Below are 16,876 nucleotides of genomic sequence, written 5' to 3'. Positions count from 1 at the left end.
CTTGGCCAAAACCACGACATTGCAGCGCCACCCACTAACCGGTCCCCCAACACGTAGACACTCACAGTGTTGTTGGTGCGGTCCGCACCACTTGTTTTGTCTTCGATTCACAGTCTGCGCTGGGACGAGAACCAGGATCTCTTTTGTTTCCGGCGCACTGAGAACCGACAGCTGACGGACGGTGAGGAAATATTCGCACATCTTTACAAAATGAGCTTTGCTTTAGAATCGCTCACTGCCCCTTTAAGTCTAGAAGCAGGTGTAAATAATGACACAACGTCTGCAGAACATGATTCATATGACGAGGACTGGCATCGTTTGCATCTTTTCTCAGCCCATTTAATTTCAGAGAACTTGGGCGCTCCTGTGTTTCACAGCAGATTTTAAAAAGCCAATATGTTCAAGTTTTTTTCATTTTATTTTGAAACAATAATAGGCCTGAACAATTTATCTGCCATTAACAAATACTGACACAAATCAGGGAGGAAGAGAGAGAGAGAGGAGGGGTGAAGAGGGATGTAGGGAGGAAGAGAGAGAGTGAGGAGGGATGAAGAGGGATGTAGGGAGGAAGAGAGAGAGAGAGAGGAGGGATGAAGAAGGATGTAGGGAGGAAGAGAGAGAGAGGAGGGATGAAGAGGGACGTAGGGAGGAAGAGAGAGAGAGGAGGGATGAAGAGGGACGTAGGGAGGAAGAGAGAGAGTGAGGAGGGATGAAGAGGGATGTAGGGAGGAAGAGAGAGAGAGGAGGGATGAAGAAGGATGTAGGGAGGAAGAGAGAGAGAGGAAGGATGAAGAGGGACGTAGGGAGGAAGAGAGAGAGAGGAGGGATGAAGAGGGACGTAGGGAGGAAGAGAGAGAGAGAGAGGAGGGATGAAGAGGGACGTAGGGAGGAAGAGAGAGAGATGAGGGATGAAGAGGGACGTAGGGAGGAAGAGAGAGAGAGAGAGGAGGGATGAAGAGGGATGTAGGGAGGAAGAGAGAGAGTGAGGAGGGATGAAGAGGGACGTAGGGAGGAAGAGAGAGAGAGGAGGGATGAAGAGGGACGTAGGGAGGAAGAGAGAGAGAGAGAGGAGGGATGAAGAGGGATGTAGGGAGGAAGAGAGAGAGAGAGAGGAGGGATGAAGAGGGATGTAGGGAGGAAGAGAGAGAGAGGAAGGATGAAGAGGGACGTAGGGAGGAAGAGAGAGAGAGAGAGGAGGGATGAAGAGGGACGTAGGGAGGAAGAGAGAGAGAGAGAGGAGGGATGAAGAGGGATGTAGGGAGGAAGAGAGAGAGAGGAGGGATGAAGAGGGACGTAGGGAGGAAGAGAGAGAGAGAGAGGAGGGATGAAGAGGGATGTAGGGAGGAAGAGAGAGAGAGGAGGGATGAAGAGGGACGTAGGGAGGAAGAGAGAGAGAGGAAGGATGAAGAGGGACGTAGGGAGGAAGAGAGAGAGAGGAGGGATGAAGAAGGACGTAGGGAGGAAGAGAGAGAGAGGAAGGATGAAGAGGGATGTAGGGAGGAAGAGAGAGAGAGAGAGGAGGGATGAAGAGGGATGAAGAGGGACGTAGGGAGGAAGAGAGAGAGAGGAGGGATCAAGAGGGACGTAGGGAGGAAGAGAGAGAGAGAGAGGAGGGATGAAGAGGGATGAAGAGGGACGTAGGGAAGAAGAGAGAGAGAGCGGAGGGATGAAGAGGGACGTAGGGAAGAAGAGAGAGAGAGCGGAGGGATGAAGAGGGACGTAGGGAAGAAGAGAGAGAGAGAGGAGGGATGAAGAGGGACGTAGGGAGGAAGAGAGAGAGAGGAGGGAGAGGAAAACCAAAAAAGTAATGCGAGTAGAGAAAGAAGAGAGTACAAGAGAAGAAAGGGGAAAAGAGACGGAGCGCACATCACTGGATGATCAGTGCGTAACAGAGAGAGAGAGAAAGGGAAGCAGAAGAAGGTAGGGAGGAGGAAAGGGGGGGGGAGAGAAGGGGAGGGGGAGAGAGAAGGGGAGGGGGAGAGAGAGAAGGGGAAGGAGAGAGAGAGAGAGAGGGAGATGGAGCGGGGACCATGAATGAGAACTCTCGTCGCTCCGACAGAACACGATTCACCAGTTGAAGCACGTGTGACCCGAGACACGCGCGTTGTTCCACTTCTGTCACTGTGGATGGAAACAACCGGACTGAGCTGTGGAGATGCCACGAGTAGAACATGTCTGATCCTGATGTTGATCAGTTCGTCCTGAGATAAGAAAAGAAAAGAAAAGAAAAGAAAAACCCAGAGATGTTCCACGATGCGCTGTTTGGAACCGCGCGCGCGTAAAGGACGCGTCGCTCCGGAGCCGCCGCCGCGCGCCGCAGCTCGCCGGTCCGCCTGAAGTCGTGATGCTGAGCGGACCGACCCTCGGAGACCCGCGGCCCCTCCCGCAGCTGATGTCCCTGGAGGCCCGTCACGAGCCCACCGCGGTGGGGGGGACCCTGGGGCCGCGCAACGCCACGCCGGCGGCGGACGGGGCTCCGGGGCAGCAGGCGCAGTCCTTCCCCTGGGCGGGGACCCTGCTGGCCGGCGTGCTGATCACGACCATCGTGGTGGATGTTATCGGGAACCTGCTGGTCATCGTGTCCGTGTTCAGGAACCGGAAGCTGAGGAAAGCAGGTGAGAGTCGATCAGCTGATCGATGATCGATGACAAGTTGATGCTGGTGCAGTTTTTCTTCCTTATTAAACTCTTTTTGCAAATGTCCCTATAATATTACATCAGTTAAAACTTAGAATATAACCTAAAGACTTCGGTGCTTGAATAATATTATGAATATTTCTTTAATTAATTAATCACAAACTCAGTTTGAATTTTCCTGCTTGAATAACACAAAGGATTCTGGGACATTTCAAACTGTAGTCAGTGTCTTTTCTGTGATCGTTCAGAATTCAGCTTCAATAACCGGACAGAGGTTGTTACACTTCATCCCTTCATCACTTCAGACTTTGTGTTTCTGGCGTGTTGACGTGGTCGACGCGGGGGAAACGTGGTCAAACCGTCGAGTGTCTGCCGACCGGGCGCCGTCCGGAGGGTTTGGAGCGAGGCGGTGGACATTTGACATCCTGGCTCTGGGTCAAGGACTCTAGGAAACTTGACTTGCAATCGATGTGTAAACCACGAGCATCGCTGAGCATAACTAACGCCGGGCCACTTAGGAACCCTTCAAATACACCGAGAGAGGGAAAAAATCTAATTGCTCCTAATTGTTATCTCTGGCTCTGCGGCATGCTCCCACTGAGACGTCTCCGGCACTGACAATCACCATAAAGGCACTTAAGTGAGGACGTGCGACAATATATGAATATTGACGGGGTCGTTCGAATGCGTCTCGCACGACGACGTGGCAGCGAAGCTTCAACTCTAATGGTCCCCGACGGGCAAATCCATTCCCCACGTTGATGTTAGAGAGTCTTGTCTCGTCTGTCCAAGGTCAAAGGGCACGTCTCTCTCGTACGGAGAACTTGAAGATCCAGGCAGAGAGAATTTTACCGCTCGCCACCAAACGCTGCTAAACGTTGGGTTTCTGTTTTCTTCTGGTTTCTGTTCCACGAGTCTGTGGATTGACAGGTCGAGCTGCTGCGCTGGTGCGTCCACGTGCGGCTGTCCGCAGCTGATTCGACCCTCGTCCAATCTGACATGTTTTCACTGCAACTTCATCAACTTCAAACGGGATTATTTCACGGTGTGTTTTGTCGTTTGGTTTAATTCTTCTCTCCTCAAAATGAAACAGAACGAGCCGACGAGCGAACAGTTGAAGTAGCCGATCGATGAGCAGCGTCGATACCATCAAACCGTAACGATACCCGACACCTCTGGCGACCCAATGTCAGCTGGGATTGGAAAAAATATATATATCACTTAATCAGTCCCTTGGCTGCAATCAGCAACTTTGATTTAATAAGATGAAACTGACATTTGCTTCCCCACATGAACAAATGCTGCTTTTCTTTTTTGCCGTGCATGATATTGAGTGAATCATCTTCATCTGCAGACGTCATCTCGGGCTCTAATCATCTCGCCACTACCAACAAATCACGGAGCGCTCCGCCACGTCCTGACATTGTTCAGGCCAAAGTGATCAATCGGAAAACATAAGGGGAAGATGAATCGATAACCAAGTGAAGAAGTCAGTCGCAGCCCTGACAGAAGCAGCGCGTCGCGTTTTCTCCTGCTCTGCTTTCATCACGTTGAGAATTGTTTCATCTTTGGGTTGAATATGATTGAGAGGGAACAAGAGTTGACGTGAAGGTCACAACAGCGTCTCAATGACTTTGTTTCAACACGTAGTTCAAACCTGCATCACACTGAATCTCCGACTGAAAATGCTGTTGTCCGTAACATCACGTGGACTTTTTCTGACTGGACTCTGATGTGAACTGTGAACTGACGCTGAAGGTCAACAAACGAGACGAGAAGGACGGAGCTCAGAATGATCCTGTTTGAAAACTCTTACGTGACCGAGAAGAGTTCTCATCACAAACTGTCTTACGTTTGAGGGCGGCACGGCGGAACAGTGGTTCGCACCGTCGCCTCACTGCAGGAGGGAGCTGGGTTCGAACCTCACGATTGGCCGAATGTTCTCTCCCATGGTTCTGAGTGGGATCATTATCATTATTATTATTAATTGTTTGGTTCATAAAACGTGTTTCCTAAACTCCCAAGATGATGTTTTGATTTGTTCACACACCAAAGATCTTCAGATGTCACAGAGGAGCAGAGAGACCAGAAGACTTAAGACGCTGAAATCAGAGAACTACTTGAACAGACGAATCGATTATCAAGATAGTTGGAGATGAATTCATTTAGTAGTCGATTTATCCATTAAACTCGTAAATTGTCCTTAGATATCAACGCTTGTTTGTCTCTTTGCGGCCGTTTTCACAGGCGATGACGTCTGAACATTTCCCTGAACTTTCCCCGAGCGGCTGAATGTGAGAACGCACATGTCCACAAACGTTGCTCCGGAATTTTTTCCGTAACTTTTCCCGCCAAAATTTCCAAAAACAATGTCCGAGCGATGAAACAGTGAGATTCACGGCGAGCGAGTGTCCGAACGTTCGTATGTGAAAGGCAAACTCCGTTTTCCGGAGTTCATGTCTTAAAAAAAAAAAAAGCGTATGTCATCGCTGCGACGCGCCGGCGAGCGGTCAGGGTCGAACTCCGCCCCCGAAGAATAATCTGTATGGATGACGGACTCTCCTTCATTTGAGCTTTTCATTTCCATTTGTCAACTATGAACAAAGCTTTCGGACGCAGTGAATTCAAAGAGACGGCGACGACGCGACAGCGTCTGTAAGTTAACAACAACATTGTGACGGGAGACGAACGCTCCTCCGTCACCTGGGCTCTGGTTCGGAACCTCGCAGTCGAGCTCCAGAGGCAACCGGCTGGTCGCCGTGGATCCATACAGAAACAACCCCAGTCTAGTTGCTCTCAGTCGACTAACAGACGAGTCATTTATTTCCTGTGTTTCCATCAGTTCCTGTAGAATCCCTGAGCGATCGAGAACAGGATGGATCGGTCCCCATTTCTCATTTATTCTTCTCTCGCCACGTCCTCATTCATCTGATCTCCCGTTCCCTCTCTTATCTCCTCCTCTTCCCAACTCTCGTCTCAATCCATCTCCTCCTTTCCATTTGAATCACTCCTCTGGACTCATCTTCCTCACCTCTCCTCTCTCTTTGAATCACTCTCCTCCTAATTCCTAGTCTCTCTCTTCGCTCGCTCTCGGCCCGACAGGTCTCTCATCTCCCTTCTCCTGTTTCCTCTTCTCATCTCCCTTCTCCTGTTTCCTCTTCTCATCTCCCTTCTCCTGTTTCCTCTTCTCATCTCCCTTCTCCTGTTTCCTCTTCTCATCTCCCGTCGTCCTGTTTCCTCTTCTCATCTCCCTTCTCCTGTTTCCTCTTCTCATCTCCCGTCGTCCTGTTTCCTCTTCTCATCTCCCTTCTCCTGTTTCCTCTTCTCTTCTCCCGTCGTCCTGTTTCCTCTTCTCATCTCCCTTCTCCTGTTTCCTCTTCTCATCTCCCTTCTCCTGTTTCCTCTTCTCTTCTCCCGTCGTCCTGTCCGCCCACACCGTCCATCCATCACCTCGCTCCATCTGCACCATCGGAAACACATTACCTGATAATCAGTAGAGTCGTGTCACGGTTCATCGTGTCGCCAGGTTATTTCACTTTTTAAATCGAACAACATCAATGTTGTCACCTGACAAAGACAATGATGGTGTCAACAGAGGGAAGTTTGACTTCTCCGCTCTTCTTAAACCAACTTCTACAGAGTTGTTTTCATCTGAGGAGCAAATGCTCTGCTGCTCTGACCCGGGCGGCACGGTGGTGCAGTGGTTCGCACAGCGAGAAGGGTCGAAGGGTCGTTTGTCTCTGTGAGGTCTGGACGTTCTGGAGTTTAATTAAACAGTTGATTCCACAGTGGAGAGTTTTTGTTTTCACTGTGAATCCTCCTGTTGTATTCTCACCTGGGCTCAGTCGCCCATTCTCTGGAAAATTTTACTAGCAGGAAAAGTTCCGATGGACGACGTCCCCTGCGAGTTGTCGGACACGGCCCCCTCCTCCGGAGAGGTTCAGGAAAATGTGGGGACTTCATGAGCGCGTGCTGTGATTCGCTGGCGTGCACCTGCGTCCGCTGGGACGGGTCCAACTCCTCTGGGACCCTCAGGTGAAGATGAGCGGTCAAGCTGAAGGATGGACGGATGTTCAAATGTCGTTTTCTTCTTCCTTCCATCTGTAGGTGCGTCGTTGGCACGTTACTGCCCCCAACTGGACATCAGGTGGGGGCAGTAACGTGCATCCTGGTGACTCGTGCACGATAAAGAAACCAGACGCTCAGCGAAAACGTTGCGCAAAACTTCTGTTGGCCTCCTTGGTGGAGACTTCGGATGAAGGATGGATGAAACTCCACACACCAAGTGTGAGTCAATGTGTGAAACAACAGGAAGATCCGTCGTCTTAAAGTCTGTGACGGTCGAGCGTTTTGTACGTGAGCGGATGAATGTCAGTAATTCCCCTCGCAGATGGAGCTCGGTTAGCATCGCGTGTCGGGATGACGCGCGGCGGCAGATGGCTCTACTCGGGGCTTTGTGCTGAATCCTGAACCAACTGGTCCGACAGCTGGAAACCAGCAGGAAACGGGGGTGATTGGGGGGAGATCTGCTCGGAAATACCACCCGCCGAGGGGATTTACTCCCAGAATGAGCCTGTGATTCTTCTTTGACCTTCAACTTCATCTGAACATCTCAAGACGCAGCCAGCTCAACTCCGAGGAACTGGGATGAATCTCAACGAGCCCTGAAGGAAACTCATTATGGAAGTCAGTGAAGGTGGCAGTGACCTTCACCCACTTGGAAGGAGTCTGTGATGATCAGATTAGGAACCTACGTACATACAACAGCTATAATTGGGTTGAGGGATTTGATTGGATTCATAGAATCGATGTCTGTTCATGTGTTGTGAGCTTGGAAGGCAGAAACATGCTGAACATGTTGCAGGCGCTGGTTGACTGGACCCAGACTGTCGACGCTGGACAAAGCAGGTAGTGCAGGTTGTCAGGCACGAAGGAACTCAACAATACAGGCAACGAAACGTCAGCACATCTCAGGAACATGGAGAGGAAACACAAAAGAGATGGGAGCACAGAGACCACATGCACAAGAGCGGCGGGACAGACGCCCACAGAACACGTATATTTGGGGGTGTGGTCTGACTGTCAGCTCGACGACACCTGCAACCACGAGGGACCGATTGGACGGTACCAGCTGTCAATCACGCTGTATGTCCGCCTCCCAATCTATACGCTGCGTTATGGTCTGTTTGACTGTAAACTGACCATAATGTACAAAATAAACATCATCGTTGTTATTGGACAAGACATGAAACTAGAGATTGAACCATAAACTCCTCAGGAAAATGTTTACTGACGTTATGAATCTTTCTATGGATTTCTATGAACTCACAGGTAGATTCGTTTCCTGACATCCCAGATTTCTCCTCCAGTGCCATCATTAAAATCAAATTGGTCCAACGCTGTAGTTTATATCGCCTGTCAGCGAGCCACGTGACCGTGGGACCTTCTTCTTCTTCTTGTCGTCCTGGGGCTTTTCAAATGTTGAGGAGACCCACGAGCAGAAGCTCCAGACAGAGTCTAACAAGTTCCAGTGGTTTTAATAAAACATCAGAGGAGACGAGGCTCAGCGGGTCGAGACAGGAAGTGGAAACCTGGGAGAGAAATCCAGACAAACAACTCAGACAGGAGAGAGAGAGAGAGCAGGAATCCAAAGACCAAAAGAATCAAACAGGCAAAACACGAAGACGGCGCTGACTAGTAACCAGCAGGTTGTCAATACGTTGACTCCAAACAAACGAATCATAGAATAAAGTTCATGCAACAAGTTCACACCGGGCGACGACAGGAAAAGTGTGACTTGCTTAAAGGAATTCTATAATCAAAGTCTGTCCGACAAAAATATATAAGTATTTAAAAACTCTTTCAGCACAAAGCGATTGTCGTCTGCACTAAGTTGGTGCGAGTCCCGGACACAAAGACGCCGCTGACTGAGACACGACTCATTTCCTCACATCTGCTTTCAACAAGGTTTTTCATTTTTCCTCTCTGAGACTCTGAGGAATCTGAGGACAATATGTTCTGATCTGCTCTGAGAAATACAAGATGTGAAGTACACGTACTCTTTACTGCAGTGTGGAGGAGCTCGTACTGCACCCGAGTATCACCGCTTCCTGCAACTCTATATGTATTTGATGTCGTACTTATTACTCTGCTGACGACTTTAGTGCGTCGGCAGATCAATCGAAAACAAAATACGATCAGAGAATTAAATCAAATGCGTTATTATCTTAGACTTGTGGATGATTTACATCGACGCAAGTGAAATTATAATCCAATATGAGCACTTTGCTACTGTTGTTATATTTGAACTTCTCTGTGGACCCATTATAACTGATAATAATAATAATATTAATATTAATAATGATAAAGTCTGTTGCTGCTGTAAAAGCTCAAAATGCAGCCGACGCCTCCTCTTTGTCGGATCATATCTGACATTTGACGGACAGCGACTCACCGAGAACAGATTCTTTCGAGTTATGCATGAAATGAATTCTGACAGAACTCTTGTTTCTGCAGAGAGAAGTGTTCGACGATGGAGGTGAATGTGACGGTGGCCTCTGAACTCTAATGCTGTTTGTGTTTGATGAAATCCATTTCATATGTGACTGTACCGCCGCACCGAACGCATCCGTGCTCGTTAAGTCCAGATTATGAGGGAACACGAGGAACATGAGGAACACGAGGAACATGAGGAACATGAGGAACACGAGGAACATGAGGAACATGAGGAACATGAGGAACACGAGCAACACGAGCAACACGAGGAACATGAGGAACACGAGGAACACGAGGAACATGAGGAACATGAGGAACATGAGGAACATGAGGAACACGAGGAACATGAGGAACACGAGGAACATGAGGAACACGAGGAACATGAGGAACACGAGGAACACGAGGAACATGAGGAACACGAGGAACACGAGGAACATGAGGAACATGAGGAACACGAGGAACACGAGGAACATGAGGAACACGAGGAACATGAGGAAGGTAATGTGAGACCTTACCCGTCATTAAAGCTCGGCGACGGTGCAGGAAGGTCGCAGGAAGGTCACAGGAAGGTCGCAGGAAGGTCGTAGGAAGGTCGCAGGAAGGTCACAGGAAGGTCGTAGGAAGGACGCGGGAAGGTCACAGGAAGGTCGCAGGAAGGTCACGGGAAGGTCACAGGAAGGTCGCAGGAAGGTCACAGGAAGGTCGCAGGAAGGTCACAGGAAGGTCGCAGGAAGGTCACAGGAAGGTCGCAGGAAGGTCGTAGGAAGGTCGCAGGAAGGTCGCAGGAAGGTCACAGGAAGGTCGCAGGAAGGTCGTAGGAAGGTCGCAGGAAGGTCACAGGAAGGTCGTAGGAAGGACGCGGGAAGGTCACAGGAAGGTCGCAGGAAGGTCACGGGAAGGTCACAGGAAGGTCGCAGGAAGGTCACAGGAAGGTCGCAGGAAGGTCACAGGAAGGTCGCAGGAAGGTCACAGGAAGGTCGCAGGAAGGTCGCAGGAAGGTCACAGGAAGGTCACAGGAAGGTCGTAGGAAGGTCGCGGGAAGGTCGTAGGAAGGTCACGGGAAGGTCGCAGGAAGGTCACAGGAAGGTTGAATGAAGGTCACAGGAAGGTCGCAGGAAGGTCGCAGGAAGGTCGCAGGAAGGTCGCAGGAAGGTCGCGGCTCGCTGGCGGGCGAACGGAATGTTTGCAGAAACAGATTATGCACCTTTTTAAAGGATGTGGGCAATTTTACTCTGGGAAAAGTCATTTACCACATCTGTTAAAAGCGGAGACGGACGTTACGTTACTGTTAAAATGAGAAATGTCTGGAGCATCTTGTTAAGTTGTACTTTCGTAGTTTCACAAGTTTCACAAATAAGGAATTACGTCATGTTTTGTTTGATCGGCACCACATCGTCATACGTGTCAGGACGTGAAAGAGCCACACGAAGGATGGAAGGAATCTGTTTCCACTCTTTTCTCATTTGAATGACGTCGTTCATTCTTGTAGTTTTATGAGTTAATTCTCAAAATCTCTGAACCTTCCTTTTTTTTCAATATGGTCCGAATCCTCAGTCGTACCTATTTGATCAAATATTGTTAATTATGAATATCATTTAACTCTTGATGGTGATTCGGATCAGATTCTGATCAGACCAGAGACGTTTCTGTCCCAATAGTTTATTACAAATTTGGCCAAAACAGAAAACAGAAAAGAAAAAAGAAGCAAGCGTCTCAGCCTGTAAATGAGACAGATATAACAAATGAGAATAACTTCACGAAAGACCAATTAGATGAAGCTCGCTGATCCGCGGCGGCGAGATGTAACGAACACGAGGCAGGAAGTTCACCAGTCCGGAGCTCCTGCCCGACCTCGACACCTCCACCCGGGACTCAGACGCTGAGACACCAAATAAAAAAGAGCGGAGAGAAGGGACGGAGGCCAGAGTCGTTCTGTGTGTGTGTGTGTGTGTGTGTGTTTGTGTGTGTGTGTGTGTGTGTTTGCGTGTGTGTGTGTGTGTGTTTGCGTGTGTGTGTGTGTGTTCGTGTGTGTCCCTGTGTGTATGTGTGTGTTTGTGTGTGTGTGTGTGTGTGTGTGTGTGTGTTCTTGTGTGTGTTCTTGTGTGTGTGTGTGTGTGTTCTTGTGTGTGTGTGTGTGTGTGTGTGTGCGTGTGTGTGTGTGTGTGTGCGTGCGTGCGCATTTGTGTGCGTGTGTGTGTGTGTGTGTTCTTGAGTGTGTGTGTGTGTGTGTGTGTGCGTGCGTGCGCATTTGTGTGCGTGTGTGTGTGTGTGTGTTCTTGAGTGTGTGTGTGTGTTCTTGTGTGTGTTCTTGTGTGTGTGTGTGTGTGTTCTTGTGTGTGTGTGTGTGTGTGCGTGTGTGTGTGTGTGTGTGCGTGCGTGCGCATTTGTGTGCGTGTGTGTGTGTGTGTGTTCTTGTGTGTGTGTGTGTGTGTGTGTGTGTGCGTGCGTGCGCATTTGTGTGCATGTGTGTGTGTGTGTTCTTGAGTGTGTGTGTGTGTGTGTGTGCGCACCAGACTGCAGCAGCTCCATGAGATCGTCCGATTAGGTTTTTGGATCCGCGGCACGAGTTTTGCACATTTCAGTGTGAAGAGCAGAAAGTCTTTGAAAGTCTCCATGAGGTTGGAGAGGCAGAGGTCACAGTGGCGATGGAAATCTGCTGAAATCAATTCACCGTTTGTCTTAATGAACAGGATCATTATCATATCACGCTGGGTTTCATCCATCATCAATGAGGAGCCTCTTGACGTCCATCCGATATGGATCTTTGAAGGGGCCGGTACAGACAAGATAAACTGATACATATATTAAAAAAGAAATTGGTAATGATTCCAAAGATGTTGTTATCAAACCCGTATGACAAAGAAAGGTAATTGAGGCTTCATCTTTTTAAATAAACTTTACTATACATAAAAATAAAACCAAATATATTCAAATTTAATTAAGAAAGTTTTCATATCTGCAAATAAAAACACAGATATCAATATGTCTGTCCAAAAAATTCATATCTGCTAATTTTCTTGACTAACAAATAAATATATTGTATTTGTAGTGACTGTAAAGTCACATTGTCTGAAAGTACATGAAGACGCTGCTTCCATTCATAGAGGCTAAATTAACTGTAATTAAAAGGGTTCATTAATTATTAATACACTTATCAGCTGCTTTACAGATCAGTTATAAGATCACCTTGCTTTTCATCTTGTGTAAAACTGCTGCAGGACATCTGGACCACAATCTCAATATATGAACCACCTTTTAATATTTACAACCGCAGCATTATCACCGAACAGTGTCTAGATTGTGCGTTCACACTGACGACGCCAAGTGGATTTTTTTTGCACGATGAGATCAAAAGTCACTCGCATATGTTGAAAAGGAGCGAAATGCTCGCGTGACGCAACGAATCCCTGCGATTGTGTTCACTGCGTTAATCAGGCGAGTAGATATGACTGATGAAGTTACAGATGAATTAACCCGACAGCGTAGGAAGTCGTTATCTCCAACTCATGTAGCCGCATCGTAAAATGAACGTGGTTGAAGATGATCGGTGATATGAGAGATCGGCAGTCTGATAAAATATTAATAATCTTAATGTCATCGCACCATTCTGCATCATATCCACGTTTTGCTGCAAATACAGTTGGTTTCTTTGCAGTAAGTAAGTAAAAGCTCCTAATGATCTGATATGTCACATGTTGGATATGTAGGTGAATATGAACAGCTGATACTTGATAAATGGTTCTGAATGGTTCTAATGAGCCCGACCCCTCCATGGAACTGAACCTCGAACCCTCGGCAGCGTTTCCTCCTCTTCCTCTCGTCAACACGTGACACCAGAGCAGCGGTAGCGTCGGCGAGTGGCTGCGAAGGCCAATCGCAGTAATAAAGACAGAACCACGGACTAATACGTATTGACTGGCGGCTAACAAGTCCCCCGTCGCCGCAGCCCTTCCCCCTAACTGGCCCGCTGCGGCGAAGCTTCCTCGTGATGAAGACAGAGCGGGCGGCGATAAACACTGAACATCCGTCAAGCAGGTGGAACAAGGTGAATCAAACGAGTTCAGGAGGAACATCGACAGGCTCTTCGCTGTACTGAGCGGCGTGACGGCAGCGAGAGGAGCCTCGACGGGAACACGTGCCCGAGGTTTGGAACAACTTTACCAGTTAATCAGTGTAAACGACAAAAGTGCTTGACAGGATGAAAAGCAATGCTCCTCCCTCCACGAGGGAACGCGGCGCTACGCCTCATGAATGTGAAATGAGGAAACAACAGAAGGCAGGTAAAGTGTTGTCTGTTCCCCACATTCCATCTCTCTTTTTCTCTTATAAAGAATTGTCAGATGTAAATATCCCATAATGTTCCTTCCTAAACCTGCTCTGTTGCTTATATCATCATATTCATCATCTTATTCCTAAAACTGGTTTTGTGTGATTATTTGTTACATTACAACTGCAGCTAATTCCTTCATATTCAATTAACCACAGACACAAGTTAACAAGTTCAGAGACACAGACATTACGTCTTGAAATGAACTGTTTGACTTGAAAAAAAAAAATGACACAAGTACACGTTAGATACGTTTTCCCCGAAGATTGTTTCTGTCATATCAGGTAGTTCTTATCACTGATGGATGTTCAAGTGTTCAGGTTTCTCATGAATCTGGTTTTAATCAGTTACCTGATGCTATAAAAAACGTGGCGCAACATCACAATTGATTTGTTTCATCAGGACGTCGACACCGGGACCACCACCCTAACCACCCTAACCACCCTACCACCCTAACCACCCTAACCCTAACCCTAACCACCCTAACCACCCTAACCCTAACCAACCTAACCACCCTACCCACCCTAACCACCCTAACCCTAACCAACCTAACCACCCTAACCGCCCTAACACCCTAACCACCCTAACCCTAACCACCCTAACCGCCCTAACACCCTAACCACCCTAACCCTAACCAACCTAACCATCCTACCACCCTAACCACCCTAACCACCCTAACCACCCTACCAACCTAACCACCCTACCACCCTACCACCCTAACCACCCTAACTACCCTAAACACCCTACCACCCTAACCCTAACCAACCTAACCATCCTACCACCCTAACCACCCTAACACCCTAACCACCCTACCACCCTAACCACCCTACCACCCTAACCACCCTACCAACCTAACCACCCTACCACCCTAACCACCCTACCACCCTAACCACCCTACCAACCTAACCACCCTACCACCCTAACCACCCTACCAACCTAACCACCCTACCACCCTACCACCCTAACCACCCTACCAACCTAACCACCCTACCACCCTAACCACCCTACCACCCTAACCACCCTAACCCTCTCGCTGATCATGAGACATCAGTTCAGTGGTCGTGATCGGAGCTGTGCCGTCTCTCCGTACCAGAACCTCGTCCATGTGATGGAAGCCGGTGGGAGTTCTTCTCCTGGTTGAGATCACTCCGTCACTCCGGTTCACGTTCGCCCTCCACAGCGTTTGTTTGCGACACCTTGGTCGCAAAGTGTCGTCCAAATGACGAGAACATTGGCGTAAAGAGAGAGTGGTGAAACACCGACCTTTAAACACACGTTTGCCTGGTTGAGTCTTGTTGCTCAATAGTTGGACTTTGTCCACCCAAGTTTTTACACCAACACAATACGCTCACATGCCGCTCGTGTGATGAGCCTGGTACATTCAAATATTCAGTGTCTTTGTTTAACACTGAGAAATAATAATCAGAAATGATCTTATTTTCATGCCTTAATCAACAACACTCGACACGTTCATCTGAGCAGAACATGAGGAGAATGGATGAAAGGTTGTTTAGAAGCTGTTGGTAACTCTCCTCATGTCCTCTGCAGGAAACGCCTTCGTGGTGAGCCTGGCCCTCGCCGACCTGGTGGTCGCCATCTATCCCTACCCGCTGGTCCTGACCGCCATCTTCAACGACGGCTGGATCGCCGGCTACATCCACTGTCAGATCAGCGGCTTCCTCATGGGCCTCAGCGTCATCGGCTCCATCTTCAACATCACGGGCATCGCCATCAACCGCTACTGCTACATCTGCCACAGCCTCAAGTACGATAAGCTCTTCTCCAACAGCAACACCATGTGCTACGTGGTGCTCGTCTGGGCGCTCACCATCCTCGCCATTGTGCCCAACTGGTTCGTGGAGTCGCTGCAGTACGACCCCCGCGTGTACTCCTGCACCTTCGCCCAGTCAGTCAGCTCGCTGTACACCATCGCCGTGGTGGTGGTGCACTTCATCCTGCCGATCGGCATCGTCACCTACTGCTACCTGCGGATCTGGATCCTCGTCATCCGGGTGAGGCGGAGGGTCAAGCCGGACTCGCGATCCAAAATCAAGCCGCACGACCTCCGCAACTTCCTCACCATGTTCGTGGTGTTCGTGCTCTTCGCCGTCTGCTGGGCGCCGCTGAACCTGATCGGCCTGGCGGTGGCGCTGGACCCCAGGCTGAGCCGGGCCATACCGGAGTGGCTGTTCACGGCCAGCTACTTCATGGCGTACTTCAACAGCTGCCTCAACGCCGTCGTCTACGGCGTCCTGAACCACAACTTCAGAAAGGAGTACAAGAGGATCGTCCTGATCGTCTTCAAGTTACACTGCTGAGATGGCAGGGGGGGGGGGGCTGACAATGAACTTGACCTTGACAAAGAGGAAAACTGTGGAAATGAAAGGGAAATAAAACAAATATAGGTAGAAACAGAAGGTTTCCGGAGGAGGCGGGTGGAGACGATGTGAAATAAACGAGGCCACAGAGAGTTATCAGCGACGCCTTCAGGGACACTGGGAGACTCAGGGAGAGGGAAGCAGAGACCGCAGAGAGGAAGTGACCTAGTGGCGTGTTTCATCTTGACGTTCATGAGTTACTGGTCGCGTTCCCGTTCTCGCTGGATTATTCCAAACACGGTTTATCAAATCATTTTGATCCACGAACTCGTCCATAAACTGGTGTCGAGACAGAAATACTGTGACTGAACAGTGTCGGAACGAGGAGACGAGGTTTTTCCACGTTACACTGATCAGTTGACTAGAATAAACTCACTGTCGCTCCGGGACTATGAAGCAGTGCGATGTGCTTCTGACTGAGGCTGACCAGTCTTTTTGTTTACAGGAATCATATTTCAAATCTGACAGTAGTCAGGTGTTTTGTACTGTGGCCCCGAGAGCTGCACACAAGCAAACATCACAGGACATCCTCAGTTGACGACGACGACATCTGTTCGACTCGCAGCCTCAGTCTGGATGAAGGTGTTTTTCTGTGTTTTGTCTATTTGCATTGGTGAGTTGCAGAGAGAGTTGAACTCTCGGGGCCACCGCAGTTCTGAGGAAGGAACCAGACAGATGTCGACTTTGAGTTGGACCAGAGCCACACACGTGATTTCGTCAGAAATCTCAAACTTCAAGATCTTGACTTTGACGTGACCTGGCCTCTTGAAATGACCTGATCACATTGACAAGACGCCAACAGACATTTTCAGATTGTAATGTCCAAACCTACAGTCTTAACCTCCACCTGTGAAAGTAGTGTTTTGCTGCCCCCTCTGGTCGAAAGTTCCAAGCGTCTCTTCTCTCGAGGGCCGTGATTGGTTCCACCACAGCCGTGCGCAGGTGAGCGCAGTTTCATCTGAACTGGGTTGGAGAGGGAACATACGAGATGTCAGGTGAGGAGTTACAGCCGCGGAGGTCAGTTGGGAGTTGAATTAACC

General features: G+C 49.0%; 1 protein-coding gene across 1 annotated transcript; it reads left to right on the top strand.

Annotated features, from left to right (window-relative positions):
- The first annotated feature begins 2,007 nt into the window (after positions 1-2,007).
- Positions 2,008-15,814, top strand: mtnr1al (melatonin receptor type 1A like). The gene is made up of 2 exons (XM_035650828.2): positions 2,008-2,615; positions 15,007-15,814. The coding sequence occupies exons 1-2, from the start codon at positions 2,345-2,347 to the stop codon at positions 15,774-15,776; spliced, it is 1,041 nt and encodes a 346-aa protein (XP_035506721.1). The 5' UTR covers positions 2,008-2,344; the 3' UTR covers positions 15,777-15,814.
- The last annotated feature ends 1,062 nt before the right edge of the window (positions 15,815-16,876 follow it).

The sequence above is a fragment of the Scophthalmus maximus genome, chromosome 9, assembly GCF_022379125.1.
Source record: "Scophthalmus maximus strain ysfricsl-2021 chromosome 9, ASM2237912v1, whole genome shotgun sequence".
NCBI classification, from domain to species: domain Eukaryota; kingdom Metazoa; phylum Chordata; class Actinopteri; order Pleuronectiformes; family Scophthalmidae; genus Scophthalmus; species Scophthalmus maximus.
The sequence above is the reverse complement of the archived record's forward strand: the minus strand, read 5'-3'. Positions and strand labels throughout refer to the sequence as shown.

Bases quoted from the DNA above. Each gene is read 5' to 3' on its own strand.
- mtnr1al (XM_035650828.2), top strand. From the start codon at position 2,345: ATGCTGAGCGGACCGACCCTCGGAGACCCGCGGCCCCTCCCGCAGCTG. The intron at 2,616-15,006 runs GTGAGAGTCGAT...TGTCCTCTGCAG, and splicing joins CCGGAAGCTGAGGAAAGCAG to GAAACGCCTTCGTGGTGAGC.